This window comes from Erithacus rubecula (genome assembly GCF_903797595.1).
Source record: "Erithacus rubecula genome assembly, chromosome: 22".
Taxonomy (NCBI): Eukaryota; Metazoa; Chordata; class Aves; order Passeriformes; family Muscicapidae; genus Erithacus; species Erithacus rubecula.
In genome coordinates, this window is record NC_136674.1 from 1,247,874 (window position 1) to 1,262,051 (window position 14,178).

General features: G+C 58.3%; 1 protein-coding gene across 2 annotated transcripts; it reads right to left on the minus strand.

The window, feature by feature from the left end:
* Nucleotides 1-1,052: 1,052 nt before the first annotated feature.
* Nucleotides 1,053-11,907, minus strand: DUSP14 (dual specificity phosphatase 14). 2 transcript variants are annotated; one of them, XM_079325330.1, is made up of 3 exons: nucleotides 11,736-11,906; nucleotides 3,282-3,376; nucleotides 1,053-1,982 (listed from the first exon to the last, which is right to left on the minus strand). In XM_079325330.1, exon 3 carries the CDS (start codon nucleotides 1,862-1,864, stop codon nucleotides 1,268-1,270), a length of 597 nt encoding a protein of 198 aa, XP_079181456.1. In that variant the 5' UTR covers nucleotides 1,865-1,982; nucleotides 3,282-3,376; nucleotides 11,736-11,906; the 3' UTR covers nucleotides 1,053-1,267. The 2 variants fall into 2 exon arrangements, with proteins under 2 accessions (XP_079181456.1, XP_079181457.1); XM_079325331.1 differs by lacking the exon at nucleotides 3,282-3,376 and having other exon boundaries at nucleotides 11,736-11,907.
* Nucleotides 11,908-14,178: the final 2,271 nt, after the last annotated feature.

Genomic DNA, 14,178 nt, shown 5'->3' on the forward strand with positions numbered 1-14,178 from the left:
GGGCCTCAGGCTGCAGCTGGAGCTCTGTTTGGAACAGGAAACCAACACATGTTCTGGTTTAATCTTTATTGATTTTTTTTTTTTTTTTTTTACAAGTATAGAATCTCATTGAAATCAGCAATCACAGCAACCTGCCTGCTCCTCCTCCAGAGGCAACAGAAACTCTGGTGCCTGCTCAGGAGCAGAGCTCCAGGCTCCAGCCACACTCCAGGGAGCCTGGAGGCTTCTCCCAGGGCAGGGATGGCTCTGGGGCCAGGCTCTGTCCCCACCCTGGGGACACAGAGGAGCAGCCCTGGAATGCAGCATAACCTCGAGGAGGGGATGGAGAGGCAGGGATGGGCTAAGGCAGGTGTGGAGCTGAGGAAGAGAGGCAGCCTCTCCCCAGGGGCTGGGCTGGCTGCTGGAATGCTGCACACACAGCCCAGCTCAGCTCAGGGGCCACGCTCACACTCCTGAGCCCCCCTGGCTGCCCCCTTGCTTCTGTCTTGAGCCACATCTGGACAAGATCTGCCAACTTTCCACCCACAAAACACACCAGCATTTTCCAGCAGTTGAAGTTATTCCAGGATTATTGCCCTGGCATGGAATGAGTGAAAAAGGATCTTGTATTATTTAATTGAGTTGCTCCATATTTATTTTCCTTGTGGCCGACATGGACTGATTCAATTTTTTTGTTTGTTTGGTTGGTTTTTTCCCTTTTTTTCCCCCTAACTTTCAATATGATTAAGAGCTGACTAAAGGTCTCAAACACTACATACTGAGAGTCACTATGGATGTTAAAGAAAACACCAGCACCAGCACCACAGCCCCTGTGTTCCTCCCCTGGTGCCTGGGGAACCTGCTGCTGTGGAGCAGATCCTCACCAGTGCTGCTCCTCAGCCACTGCAGGGCTCTGCAAGGAAGCAAACAAGCTCTAACAAAATATCCAGGCTACTGCTGCAGCACAAAGCACACTTGGGTCATCAACTCTGCCCCATGCCTCTTAGGCCCTTCCTCAGAGAATCCTAATAAACTGACTAAAAAAAAAAAAAAAGAAAAAAAAAGACGGAGGCTTATGGAAGGAATAAACTTATAATGAGACCTGGTTTTGCTAAATCAGAGATGCAGATGGGAAATCCCCATAGAGAAAAATGCTTTGAAGGGAATCGTTGGCCTTGCAGGTTGGTGAGGTGAGAACTGAGGTTCTGCTGAGTGGTGAAGAACCAAAGTTGGCTGGAGAAGGAGGAGGGAAGGTCTCCAGCCCGCTCCCGTCCCGTCTGCAGCCCCATCAAATCCCCCAGTAAGGCATCAGGGGTCTCCTCTCTCTCTCGTAAACGTCCGGGACGATGCCGTAGGGCGTCTGTACCATTTTAACCGTGCTCTTGCCAAAGAGCTTCCTCTCGTAGTCTATCAGCTGCCGCCAGAAGCCCACGTTGGGCCGGATGACGGGGCGCCGCGCCTTCACCCAGCTGTAGGCCTCCAGCAGGGACACCTTGTGGTGCTTCATGAGGAAGGCGATGCAGAGCGTGGCCGACCTGCTGACGCCGGCGGCGCAGTGCACCAGCGTGGCGCCGTGCTTGCGCGCCACGCTCTGGATCTTGTCGGCCACGCTGTCGAAGTACAGCGAGATGGGCGCGTTGGGCATGTCGGCCAAAGGCACTTTGACGTACTCGAACTGCGGCCAGTTGAAGTTGGGGATCTCGATGGTGGCGTTGATGACGCAGGTGACGCCGCGGGACAGCAGCAGGTGGCGGTTGGAGGCGACGCTGCCCCGGCTCAGGTAGAGCGAGGGCGTGATCTGGGCGATGCCCCCCAGGGCGCCTTCGGGCAGCACGCGCGGAGCCATCAGAGTTCTCGGCAGGGAGTTGTGGCTTCTGGAGGTCATGGAGGATCTTGGCGCTCAGGCTTCCATTATGGGAAGAGAGCCAAGGGGATCTTCGGCCAAGGGAGGGATTGTGTGGCCCGGTGGTGGCAGGACAGCCACGGCTCCTGCTGCTGAGTCACTGCAAAACAGGAGCGAGCGTCAGCGCTGAGCCGGGAACAGCCGGCCCAGCTCGCCCTGCTGTGGCCTGGCACAGCTCCCTGGGCAATGTGGGGCTGCTTTCACAGTGCTCATTACCACTGTCCCCCAGGCGCTGCCTGGACAGATAGGAACAAAACAAAAAAAAAAACACTTCCAGCTTAATTAGCTCCAATTACTCGCCAAGGGTTTACCTGTGGGCCTGGATAGCATCTCACCCGGACCAGCACGTGGAGGATGAGCTACACCTTCCCCATGCTGAAACACAGCTGGCCACAGTTCAAAGGGATGGTGAGGAACAGCAGATGCCAGCAATTTCCAGCACGCTGCCCTCTCCCCAGTGCCACCCTTCTCCCTTTTCAGGTGTGGGAAAGGCCCCACCAAAGCACATAAACAGAGGAAAGTCACTCGTTAGGAAAGGCGGTGAGTCACGTCCATCCCCATCAGGCATTGGCTCTCATGGAGGCAGGGGAAGTGTGGAAAGAGTGACCTGGTTCTGTCAGAAGCTGAGAGTAAAACCCAAGAGCAGAGGCTGGGACAGGGGAGGCTCCTGTCCTGCTTTACTGCCTGACTAATGCTTGGCAGAGTCCTGGGTTGCCTGCAGGAGCCACACGGGCTGGGAGGGTCCCTGCTCTGACTGCCCTGCTCCTTTGGGGCACCTCCACAGCCAGGGCAGAAGCTGCAGGCAAGGGATGAGCCCTTTGCCAGTCTGTGTGTTCTCTGTTTGGAGAAGGGCCATGGATGTGCAGCCTGGGGAGTCCCTGCCCAGGTACCTCTGAGCCCACCCTGGTGGCACTGGCAGAGCTGAGGGGACTTGGGGGATGCTCAGGGCCTTGGGGAGAGGGATCTGTCCCTCCAGGAATTCTTCATTATGTTAAGAGGGTCCTTAAAGGGCTGTGGCTCCCCAGCCCTCAGCTGTCTGCCCTCATCCCATGCTCTGGGAAGCACCAGCAGGTCCCAGCAGTGGCTGGTGGTGCTGCCAGTGGATTTTTGGCTCTGTGGTACAGAAACTTAATGAGCACAACGTGACCTCCTCCGTGGCTCTGCCCTGCTGGCAGCTACTTGAGCAGCTCCTGAAGCTGGGGACCCAAAGCTGCAAAAGTTCCTGCCCCAACAAGGTTTTTGCTGCAGCTACAAATGCTCAGCTTCCCCCCACAGCAGTCACCCAGCTGGAGCAGCAAGGAAAGGTGTGTTTTTATCAAAGGAATAAAGTTCTTTGAGCAGGGGAAATCCCTGCTCTCAAACAGCTTTTACTGACAATGCCAAGGATTTGGGCACTTACGCTTGGTAACAAAGTCCTGCTCTAAATCACGGAGCGACACCGGAGCTCTGGGCTGCTGAGGCTGGGAGGGCTCATGGAGTGTGTCCAACACTGAGCTGGGGAGAGAAAACAGCAGGGATTTTACTGGGATCTGGCTGGGATCTCTTTAGGTGGGTGTCCAAGAACTGGGAGGGAGGAGCACGGCTGAGGACTCAGGGTGGCACTTGCTGCAACGTCACCAATTCCTGCCAACACAGCACTCAAAACCACAGAAGAATCTGAGCCTGGCACGGAAGTCATGGCTAAAAAAAAAAAATTAAGTCATAAAGTAATGAATTTGCTGTAATGTCTCCTTTAGCATCCAGCACTGGGGTCCCACTGGGGTCCCCTGTTCCCCATTCACAGCACCCTGCTCCCAAAAACTGAGGCTGGGCCAACATCCCCTTCTTTTCTCACAAGCTCCCAGAGTGAAGGTGAAGCACCTGAGGACCCTGGCAGAGCCAGAGCAGCTGCAAAGCAGCTCTGAGCAAGGCAGAGCCTGCAGCTGCTCCTGGGGCAGCCAGAGAGCCCCTGAGGCAGAGTGGGAAGGGCTCTGCTGCTTTCCATAAAGTGGTTCCTGTTTGCAGGCAGGAACTTATCCAGGGATTTGCATGTGACAGGCTGGGCTTGCTCTGCAAACTCCAGGGCAAACACCTGCTGATCCATCCCATCCCATCCCATCCCATCCCATCCCATCCCATCCCATCCCATCCCATCCCATCCCATCCCATCCCATCCCATCCCATCCCATCCCATCCCATCGACACCTCCCACTGTCCCAGGCTGCTCCAAACCCCAACGTCCAGCCTGGCCTTGGACACTTCCAGAGATCCAGGGGCAGCCACAGCTGCTCTGCCCAGCTTGTTCCATCCCAGGCACACACAACATCCCCAGAATGGCTGCACAGCTCCTGCCCAACCCAGAGCAGCTCCCAGCCAGAGGGACGGAATATTTTGGAGAGAAGCTCATTACTGAAGTGTGAGATAAGGCTGCTGTGCCCACAGAGCAGTGCCTGGGGGCTGCTGATGGCCAAGCACTGGGGGACAGCCACCATGGCAGCGGGGTGGGTTCCACATCCCCTCCTGTGTCTGGTGTCCCCTGCCTGTCCCCTGCCTGTGCCCTGCCCTCACAGCAGGAGCTGGCTGGGATGCCACCCGTGCTGTCTCAGGCATGTGACAGAGCCACGCTGCTGCCCACACACAGCAGGCTGAGCAGCTGCTGCCGTCAGGGAGCTGGAATGGAAGGGGCCTCGTCTGCCTGGGCTGGCAGCAGCTCCAGCACCTCAGGAGCTTCCCCAGGAGCCTTCAGCTGTCCCCAGGGCTGCTCCCAGCCCAAAGTGCCCTGTGGGCTCCCCTGAAAGTCCCCCTGCCTCCCCAGCACACCCGCGTTATCCCGGCACACCCCGCTGCAATCCAACACTGCTGCTCCTCACGCAGCCATTCCCCTCATTGTGCTGGGGCACAGAGAGAGAACAGGAATGAAAAGCCTCTTCCCAGCCGTTGCTGAGTGCAGGAAAAAAAAAAAAAAAAGAAGAAGAAAATCGCTGAAGATGGAACAAAGCACACACAGCCTGGCGTGGCTGGGCTGGGAAGGCAGGAGAGGCTCCTGGCAGGGCACAGGGAGGGGCACTGGCTGCCCCTTCACTGCCAGAGTGACCACCTCACCTGAAATAAAACCCCACCTCTGCTCCCACTGCTCCTTGGTTGGGGGTTCTGAGCGATGGAGAGGCTGGGGAGTCACAGCAGCCCAAAGCCCCCGGGTGCTGGAGCCTGTCCTGACTGTCCTGCAGAGAGGCTGGACTCAGAACTGTCCCTAAAGCAGCACTGGAAATCCCTTCCAAAGGATGTCACTGGATGGGGTTTCCTGCAAAGGGCTGCCATTCCCAGAGGGTGCAGCTGGTCCTTCAGGAGACTGGCTGGCAGTGGGGCTGGTAGCAACCAGGTGTTCCTGCCATCACATCCTCCTTCTTCTGACTGCAGTCAATGAATGAATTAATCTTGTATCAGCCCTGACCCACAGCAAATCCCTTTCCAGACTGTGCCTTGGTCCTGCCCATGTGCAGAGCCCAGACAGTGCCCCATGGGGGCCCTGGGGTGCCAGGGGGTCCCTGGTGCAGCAGGGGCAGGACTGGAGCAGCCTCCTCCCTCCCTGACAGACTGGTGGGTTCTGCCATTTCCCTCCTCTGCATAATCAGGGGTGGGGGAAGCCAGTGGCTAATTACAGCCTGGAGAACACTCTGCTCTGCAAAGCCTCCAGGTCTTTTCCCAGTGCTCCTGGCCAGCACCATGCTCAGGTTTATGGTGAGGGGACACTTCTCCAGCCCCCATCCAGCCTGGATCTCATCCTGCAGCCAGCAGCTCTCCACAGCTCTCAGGTGGGTCCTTCTGCTGTACTCCAGGCTGAGCTTTGTGCTTCCAGTCCCAGGAGGAGCTGCTGCCTCTGCCCCACCTGGGCAGGATCTCCTGGCCTCAGAGCAGCTCCTCTCCAGGTAAGAGGATTTCCAAAGCAGTGCAGCAATCCCGATGCCCTGGTTGGTGTTTTGGTGGTGCAGCCCCTTGGAGAGGTTGCTGCTGGCAATGCTTGTGGCTCTGCTCTTCCAAATCTTGCAGCAGCTGGAGTTTGTTTCTCTTGCTTTCATTCCTGGGAACATAGTCCTGTTAACAAAGGCTGAAATTCCCACGGGAAAGCATTGCTGGCTCCTGGACCTCCTGAGAGAGACTTGAAAACACCTCTGGAAGCTCAAATGACAAACAGGGTGAGTTTGTGAGTTAAATACTGTGATCTCCAGGACAGGAGGGAGAACTGGTCGGGCTCTAGACAATGAGCTGGCAAGTCTGAGCTTCTGCCTTCTTATTCTGGTGCTGTTGGGTGGTTTGCTCTGATTTGGGAGAGTTTTTTTTTGTTTGTTTGTTTGCTTTTTAACTCTGCTCTCTGTCTTGAGAGCAGAGGCTGTAGCTTGTCCCTGAGGGACTTGAGTTTCTGCTTGGTTGTGTGGCAGTAACACAGCCATGGGGCTGGCACCTGGACAGGTGGGAGCTCCCCCAGGCCCCTCTCCCTCTGGAGTGTGGGTTTAGTGCAGGGTGGGCCCTGCTCTGCAGAAGCCCCTGCTTTAATTCCCAGACCATCATCTGGGATTTCAAGCAGGTTTGTGGGCTGGGTGTGCAAAATGTCAGTAGTGAGGCAAGGCTTCTCCCCCCTCCCAGGAGAGGAAAAGTTATTCATTTTGGAGATGACAAATGCTCTCTAATCCTGCAGTAAAGAGAAGAGTCAATATCACAGGCACTGAATGAACGAGCCTGCTCAGGGCTCTTCCCAGCCAGGCTGAACAGCAAATTGCTTCAGAAATGGTCCTGGAGAGTGGCATTTCAAATAAATTTCAGCAGAGAGCACAAACTGCAGCCATTCTCGGGTCAGGGCTTGCTTGTGCTGAGTCCAAGGGAGCCCAAGGCAGAGCAGGGAGGGGAGAGGATGTGTGGGAGCTGCTGGCTCCTCTTCCCAGCCCTCCTGCAGCCCTTTGCTCTGCTCTCCTGCCTCTGGTTGTGCTCCTGGAGCCATTACAGGCTCCTCTGGCACAGGTCAGAGCCATCAGCACATCCTCAGATGGAAAGGTCGAGTGCTTTGGGTTTGGAATGGGAAAGAAGGAAGGGCAGCAGGCAGGGTGATCTGGGCTGAGACAGAGGATGCTGTGACCAACCCCTGATTGATTCTGCTGGCAGCCTGTGCTGGCCTCTCCAGCAGGATGGGAGCTGTCAGATGTTAAATCAAGATAATAATCTGTCTGCCCGGAGCTCAGAGCAGGCCTGGCTGCTTGTGCAGCTCCCAGCACAGCCGGGTCCCCACGCTTGCCAGAACACACCAGCAACTTCCCAGAGGAGCCACAAAAAGGGGAATCGTGCCCAAAACGCACAACAAGACACCCTACAAACAATCCTGGCCTCTCTTGGGAAGCTCAACGACCCCAAAACAAGCAGTTTTAGTCCACAAACACAGAGTGAGTGTGCCTGGAATCCAGGCAGCTCCCCGGGCTGCAGGGCTGGCGATCCCCCAGGAGCCTGTCCCAGCCTGCTGCCTTCAGAGGGGTGACAGCTGGCACTGCTGTGGCACAGCCTGTCCCTCCTGCTGGCACCACTGGGGTGCCCTGGGTGAGGCCAGGGCTTGGCAAGGCTCACCTGCTGCCTCCTGCCTCTGCTGAGGATGAGCCACCCTTGCTCCACAGCCAGGCTCTGCTCCCACAGGGCAGCACCGAGCCTCGGGCTGGCACCAGGCTTAGGGATGGTGACTCTAAGCCAGCCCAGGTGCCCAGCTGAGCAGTGTCTGAGTGCTCTGCCAGCCAAAGGCTCACTCCCTGATTGCCATTCTCCCAGCAGGAAAAATGGGCAGTGAGGTTTTTGCCATCTGAAGATGCCACTTGGCCCTGTGGGCAGGGTCCCAGGCTGCCAGGCAGGGCAGCAGCTCTGCTGCCTTTTCATTCCCACTGTCACCAACTCCTGTGACAGCTGAGCTGTCCATGGCCATGCTGTGATCCCTGCCACCCCCTCCACAGTGGGAGCAGGCCCTGCTCCCTGTCCAGCTGCAGCAGGACCCTGCCAGCCAAAGCTCTGGCACAGGGAGAGCTCCCGGCCGCAGGGACGGCGCGAGATGGGCACAACCTGGAGCACACTGGTATTTATAAACCTTCCTCTGCTCTGAGGACAAGCCTCCCTCAGCAAAGCAGCAAGAGGATTTGAGGCAGGAAAAACAAACCATCCTTCTTTCAAAGGCCACGTCTGTGCTTTCAGAGGCACGGGCTGTGTGTGCTGCTCCCTGGGAGAGCACAGCAGGGACACGGGGCTCTCGCGGCGTGGCCACCTGCACCCTGCTCAAAAACTCCCGGGAGGAGCAGGAGATGCTTTAAAAACCAGAAATAAGGCCTGAGGAGGCACAAACAGGGTCTGACAGTTGTGTGCAGCATCAGTTCCCCACTCGGCTGAGCACTGAGGGCTGTTTTCCAGCCCCGAGTGCAGACACTGCCTCTTCTGGAGCACTACAGATTGTTCCAGCTGCTGGCATCTGGATTGCAGGTGGAGTTTAGGAAAGCTCCATCCCCTGCTCCCTGGGTCCAAGTGTGACCAGAGGACATGGGTGGAGAGCAGGGGGGCACATTCAGGGAGCAGCCCCATGCCTGGCTCTGGCTCCCGGGGTGCTGCAAGATGGAGCCTTGTTTTTCCCGGAGCCGTGCCCTGCGCAGTCACAGCTGACAGGAGGGACACAATCTCTTCCCTGTTAGCAGAACAAAACACAGGGACCTGGTGTGTTTGCTCGTGTGTGACCCTGCTGGGCCCAGGGCTGTGCCTGCTGCTCCTGGGGCTCTGCCCCAGCCCACCCCACAGCCCATAAAATTGAAGGCAGCTGCAAATTCGCTGCAACGTGTCCTGGAAATAAACAGCACCTCCATGCTGGCCTCAGCCAGGCCTTTTCCAGGGGCAATGCCAACTGCTGCATGCTCTCAGCTGCCTGGCTTCTCAGGGGGACCCAAACTGGCACCCTGGTGGTGCCACATTCCCCTCTGCAGGAACTGCCAGCAGGCAGGGGCTGCCCACGCTTCCCAAGGGGAGCAGGGGCTGGCTGGACAAGGGTGGGAGCAGCAGGATGTGCCCACAGCAGCTGGGAGGAATGAGGTCAGCTCTGAGCACATCCATGGGGCTGTGTCAGGTAACAGCAAGAGGCCAATTTAATCAATTAGGGGTAAATGGAGTTTACATATGGAGCAGTGTGGGGCCAGCACCCCTCAGCTCCCAGGAGGTCACTGCCTGCTCCAGCCTGGGGGGAATTCTCTTTTTCAGGGATGCTGTGCAAATTCACATTTCCTCCATGAAAGACTCCTGCACCCAAAGGGAGGGACCTGCAGACCCCTCCACACTGCAGGGTGGGATGGTGAAAATAAATGAGAATTCATTCTCATTAGCCTGGGAACCCTGACCTACCTGGCCTTGGGGTGACTGTGGCAGCACCTGTTGATCCTTCCTGCTGGGAACCCCAAACCTGCCTGATTATTATTGTTTTATACTATTTTTAAAGCTGTTTGAGCTGAGCCCACACACTGCCTGCACTACAGGTGCCCCAGGAAGGGTGGGCAGTGCCTTTGCCTCCCAGTTCCTGGCTTAATTCCCAAGCATCCAGGGAGCTGGGGCTCCTGCTCAGAGATTCCTCAGCAATTTCCAAATGCCAGAGCCCTCTCTGCTAGATGTTTCCCTTTGCTTCATGGTTGCTCAGAGGGTCCTTTTGGAAGTGATAAATGTGTGTGTGTGTGCTGAGTGTGTGTACCTGAACAGGAGGGGCTGGGAGAAGCTCCCATGCCTGGTTTAAGGTGTTATCCCTCCCTGGAAGGAAAGTCCTGCAGTGGTGGCAGGAAGCCTGGAAGGCTTTTCTCTGGTGAAGAGCCTTTAGCAGACAGCTCTGGTGGGGTCTGTGTGCTGCTCCCAGGCCCTGCTGCCCTGCCCAGGTGCCTCTTCCCCACTCCTCATTCCCAGGCTCTTCCTGCATGCCCAGGCGTGCAGGTGGCTGGTTCCCTGGGACACAGCTGGTTCTGGCTCCCTGAGCAGAGACCTGAGACATTTTTGTGGTGGCTCTGCATCCCTTTCCTCCCTCCCATGGAGCCTGGCTCAGACAGAAGATTTCCCCTCACTCCCTGCACGTTTCTAGCTCTAGAGCAGCGTGAGCTCTCTGGTTTTCCAGCTCTGAGATTCCAGCTGGGATCAGGTATTGAATTAAGCCATGCAAATTTCCATCTTGCCCTGACCAACGAGGAAGCAGTGCCAGAGCCCAGAGCAGACCCCGCAGCACAGCGAGGGCTGGGATGAAATCCCCGGGATTTCACCTTTGTTCCTGCAGAAAACCAGGATGTCTGTGTCCCTGTCCAGGACCTCGGGGGCAGGAAGGACAGGCAGAGCTGCACGTTCACACCTTCCAGGCATAAATTGATTAAAACCTGCTGCATTACTGCTCCCCTGACGTTCACCAGGGTCACGTCAGCCAAGTCGTGGCAGCAGATCTCTCTGCCAGCGGGGAATGGCACGTGTCCTCAAAATTAGGGATCCTTCCTTCTCATTCCTTGGGAAGCACAGTGCCACAGAGCCTGTCCCAGCCACAGGGAACACAGCAAACACCAAGGTTTACAGGGAGGCCTGGGGGAGGAATGCACTCCCTGCCAGAGCAGGGGCAGCTGATCCCGTGTATCATAAGGGAAAACAGTGTTTTGTCACTGCTAATCCTCCACCATTCCTGAGGCAGGGGCATTAGGGATAAACTGAACTTGCAACATGATATTAGGGCATCTGCCAACACTCGAACCTCCAGAATAAAAGGCTCATTTGCTGCCCAGTCAAACAGGTTATAATCCTGCCCCATCTCCCTACAGCCAAATGCCACTCATTGATTACCGGTGTTGCCCAAAGCAGCTGCTCCGGAGCTGAGTCAAGGGCTGTGCACGCCGCTGGGATGGATGTGAGGCCGGGCAGCTGCAGGAACCCGCCGGGGCTTGGGGACACCCAGACACACCAGGGGTGCCCTGGGAGCTGGGGGTGCCAGGGCAGGAGCCAGGGATGGGTGAGCTGAGCTGGGGGCGTGGAGGGCAGGAGCCAGGGATGGGTGCCAGGGCAGGAGCCAGGGATGGGTGCTAAACTGGGGGTGCCAGGGCAGGATCCAGGGATAGATGCTGAGCTGAGGGTGCCAGGGCAGGATCGAGGGATAGATGCTGAGCTGAGGGTGCCAGGGCAGGATCGAGGGATAGATGCTGAGCTGAGGGTGCCAGGGCAGGATCCAGGGATAGATGCTGAGCTGGGGGTGTAAGGGCAGGATCCAGGGATAGATGCTGAGCTGGGGGTGTAAGGGCAGGATCCAGGGATAGATGCTGAGCTGGGGGTGTAAGGGCAGGATCCAGGGATAGATGCTGAGCTGGGGGTGCCAGGGCAGGATCGAGGGATAGATGCTGAGCTGAGGGTGCCAGGACAGGATCCAGGGATAGATGCTGAGCTGGGGGTGTAAGGGCAGGATTCAGGGATAGGTACCGACGGCAGGATTCGGGGATGGAGCCCTGTTATAACACAGCCCCCGTGGCGCGGCTGGTTCCACGTCGAGGAACCCCCGGCGCTGCGCCCGTGGCTGCTCCGGTGCAGCTCGGAGGTGCCCCCCGCTCTCCCGCCGGGCTCAGCCGGGCTTTGAGCCGCGGCCACCGCGTCCCGCTCCTCCCGGCAGCGCCGCCGCTGCCCCGTCCCGCTGCCCTGTCCCACGGCACGGCCCCGCTGCCCCGAGCCCGGCTGGGATCCGACCCTCCCCGCGCCCCGTCCCGCCCGCCGGGGCCCCTCCGCAGGGCACCGTACGCGACCGGAGCCAGCGAGCACAGCGGGGAACGGCGGGGCCCCGCACCCGAGCGCCCCGGTTCCCCCGGCCCGTCCCTACCATAGCTCCCGGACGGCGGCTCCGCGCTCCCTCGCGGCCGTGGCGGCGGCGGGCCGGGACTTTTATCGTGCTCGGCCGGCTCCGTCTCGGCGGTGCCACCTGACCGCGGCTGCCGGGGCCGCCCCCGCCCGCAGAGCCGCCGTTACCAGGCTACGGGGGGCGGCCCGGCCCGGCCCGGCCCCCGGGCGGGGGCTCCGGGAGACCGGCCCCGCTTAAAGGAGCCGCCGCCGCCGGGCCCGCCGTGCCTGTGGGGACGGGACCCTCTGAGGGGATAACGAGAGGCCCTGTGGGATGGGGAAAAGAGAGCTGCCGGTGGGGACATGGCGGGGTCGCTGAGGGGACGGGACCGTGTGTGGGAACATGGCGGGATCCCTGAGGGGATGAGGACAACTGAGCGTCCCTGTGGGGAAAACACAAGGAAAGGGAAAAGTGGGGAGTCGTGTGGGGCACATCAGCTCTGGTGGGTGTGACTCTGTGCGGGGGTCCCTGTGGGGATGGAAACAAGTGAGGGTTTTGGTGGGGACATGATGGGGGCCCTGTGGGATGGAAGACAGTGGGATTGCAGTGGGGACATGACGGGTCTGTGGGATGGGATGTGTGGAAGGGACGTGGCAGGCAGAGGGCACAGGGATGTGGCAGGGTCCCGGTGAGGATGGGACAGTGTGTGGGGATGTGGCAGGGCCCAGGACATCCCTTGTGAGGATTGGGACATGCTGTGATCCCTGCCAGTGTGTGAGGGGACAAGATGGGGTTCCTCTGGGGATGGGGCCGTGCCAGAGTCCCTCAGCTCGGTGGGTGCTCATTGGGGAGGGGGCCAGCCCTGAGACAGAGAGGAACCTGGTTTTTGTGACTCAGGACATCCCAAAACACAGCTCTCCTTCATCCCGAGGCGCCCAGGGCTTCTTGTGGCAGCATCCTGGGGGCCGGGCTGGACCCTCACCCGGAGCAGGGTGGGCTCAGGTCCCTGTGAGGGATGCCATGGGTTGGGGATGCACAAGGAGGGATGCCGGGGGTTAGGGTATCCACAAAGAAAAGGGAAGAGAGATTTTTGGCAAACTGTGGGATTAAAGTGAAGGCTCTGCTCCCACCACCTCACCATCATGGCAGGGACGGGACAAGGCTGGCAGTGGCAGAGGAGGAGGAGGAGGAGGAGGAGGAGGAGGGCAGCCTCTGCCTTAACCCCGCGGCTGCTGGAGCCGCCCCAGCCCGCTTTTGTTCGCTTTCTGGTTTTGTTGTCGCACGCTCCGACTGAAATAGCCCAAATCCCTCATAGGAAGCTTCCCCCAGCCCGAGCCCTCGGCTGATATCTCGCTCGGGCAGGTTTCATGACTCAGCAGCCCAGATGGAGCCGTCCCTCACAGCCCTCAGCTCCAAATCTGTTTATTGCTCCAGAGGCTGTTTTTCCAAGAACCTCGCTGCTTTATAACAGCCAGAGCTCTCCCTTAAAACCCTGCCTCTCCAGCGAGGGCTCGCGTCACACTCAGCACGGAGGTGGGCGAGGAACAAAAATAGACAAATTAAGAAAACCTCAAAAGGCCAAAAAAATGAAAATGTGAGGGTTTTGGCTCTCTGAGCTCAAGGTTTGCTTTGCCTCCGTGTTGCATCAGTTCTGCTGCCTCCCTTGGAGCTGCACCATCTCAGGGGCAGAGACAATCCCCGGGTGATCACAAGTCTGTGAGAAGCTGAGAGACAGCTGAGCCCTCGGGGTGTCCCCCTGGGGCTGGGGTCCCTGGCTGGGGGGCTCGCAGCCCTGGCACTGCAAGCCTGGGGTGGCTTTTATTGGGCACAGGCAGCGTAGGGAGAGATGGGGATGGGTTTTGAGTGGCAGCCTGTGGGATTCCCTCCGCAAGCATCTAAACCCCTCATTCCTCCTCACCTCCACTGAATGGGAAAAAGGCTCTTGACAACTCCAGTTGCTCATCCTGGGCAGTTTTTAACTACTCACACAACCTTCACTCTGCCAGGAGCTTTATATGTATTTGGTGTGGGACAGGGGATGCAAAGAGGGACAGCAGCAGCTCTCCTCTAAGGCAGACATGGTGTTGTGGTATTCTTCCCATAGGAACTGTGCATCTCTTGGAAAAGTTCTGAAGACTGTGTAGGGACAAAATGCTCCAAGTGGTGACCGGTGACACCCAGCGGTGCCTTTGTGGGTGATGGCTTCGGAAAGGTCAGGACTTCGGAAAGGTCTGATCCTTGTGGGTCGGGATATTCCCTGATTCCGTGAACCCACCTTCCAGCCCAGCCTGGCCGATGCCCGCCGGCTGTGCCGGGGTGAGCACGGCGCGGTGGGTCCGGGGCACATTCCCGAAGGGTGCGCCTGACCACGGGCCATTAGTTGTTCATTAGGGCTATTATCTTAATCATGGGTCTTCCCCTGCCCTGGGTCAGGGTGTGCCCAGGGTCACGAAGGTCTGCTGAGAGGGGTGCAGCCTTCTGCATC

Bases quoted from the DNA above. Each gene is read 5' to 3' on its own strand.
- DUSP14 (XM_079325331.1), bottom strand. From the start codon at position 1,864: ATGACCTCCAGAAGCCACAACTCCCTGCCGAGAACTCTGATGGCTCCG.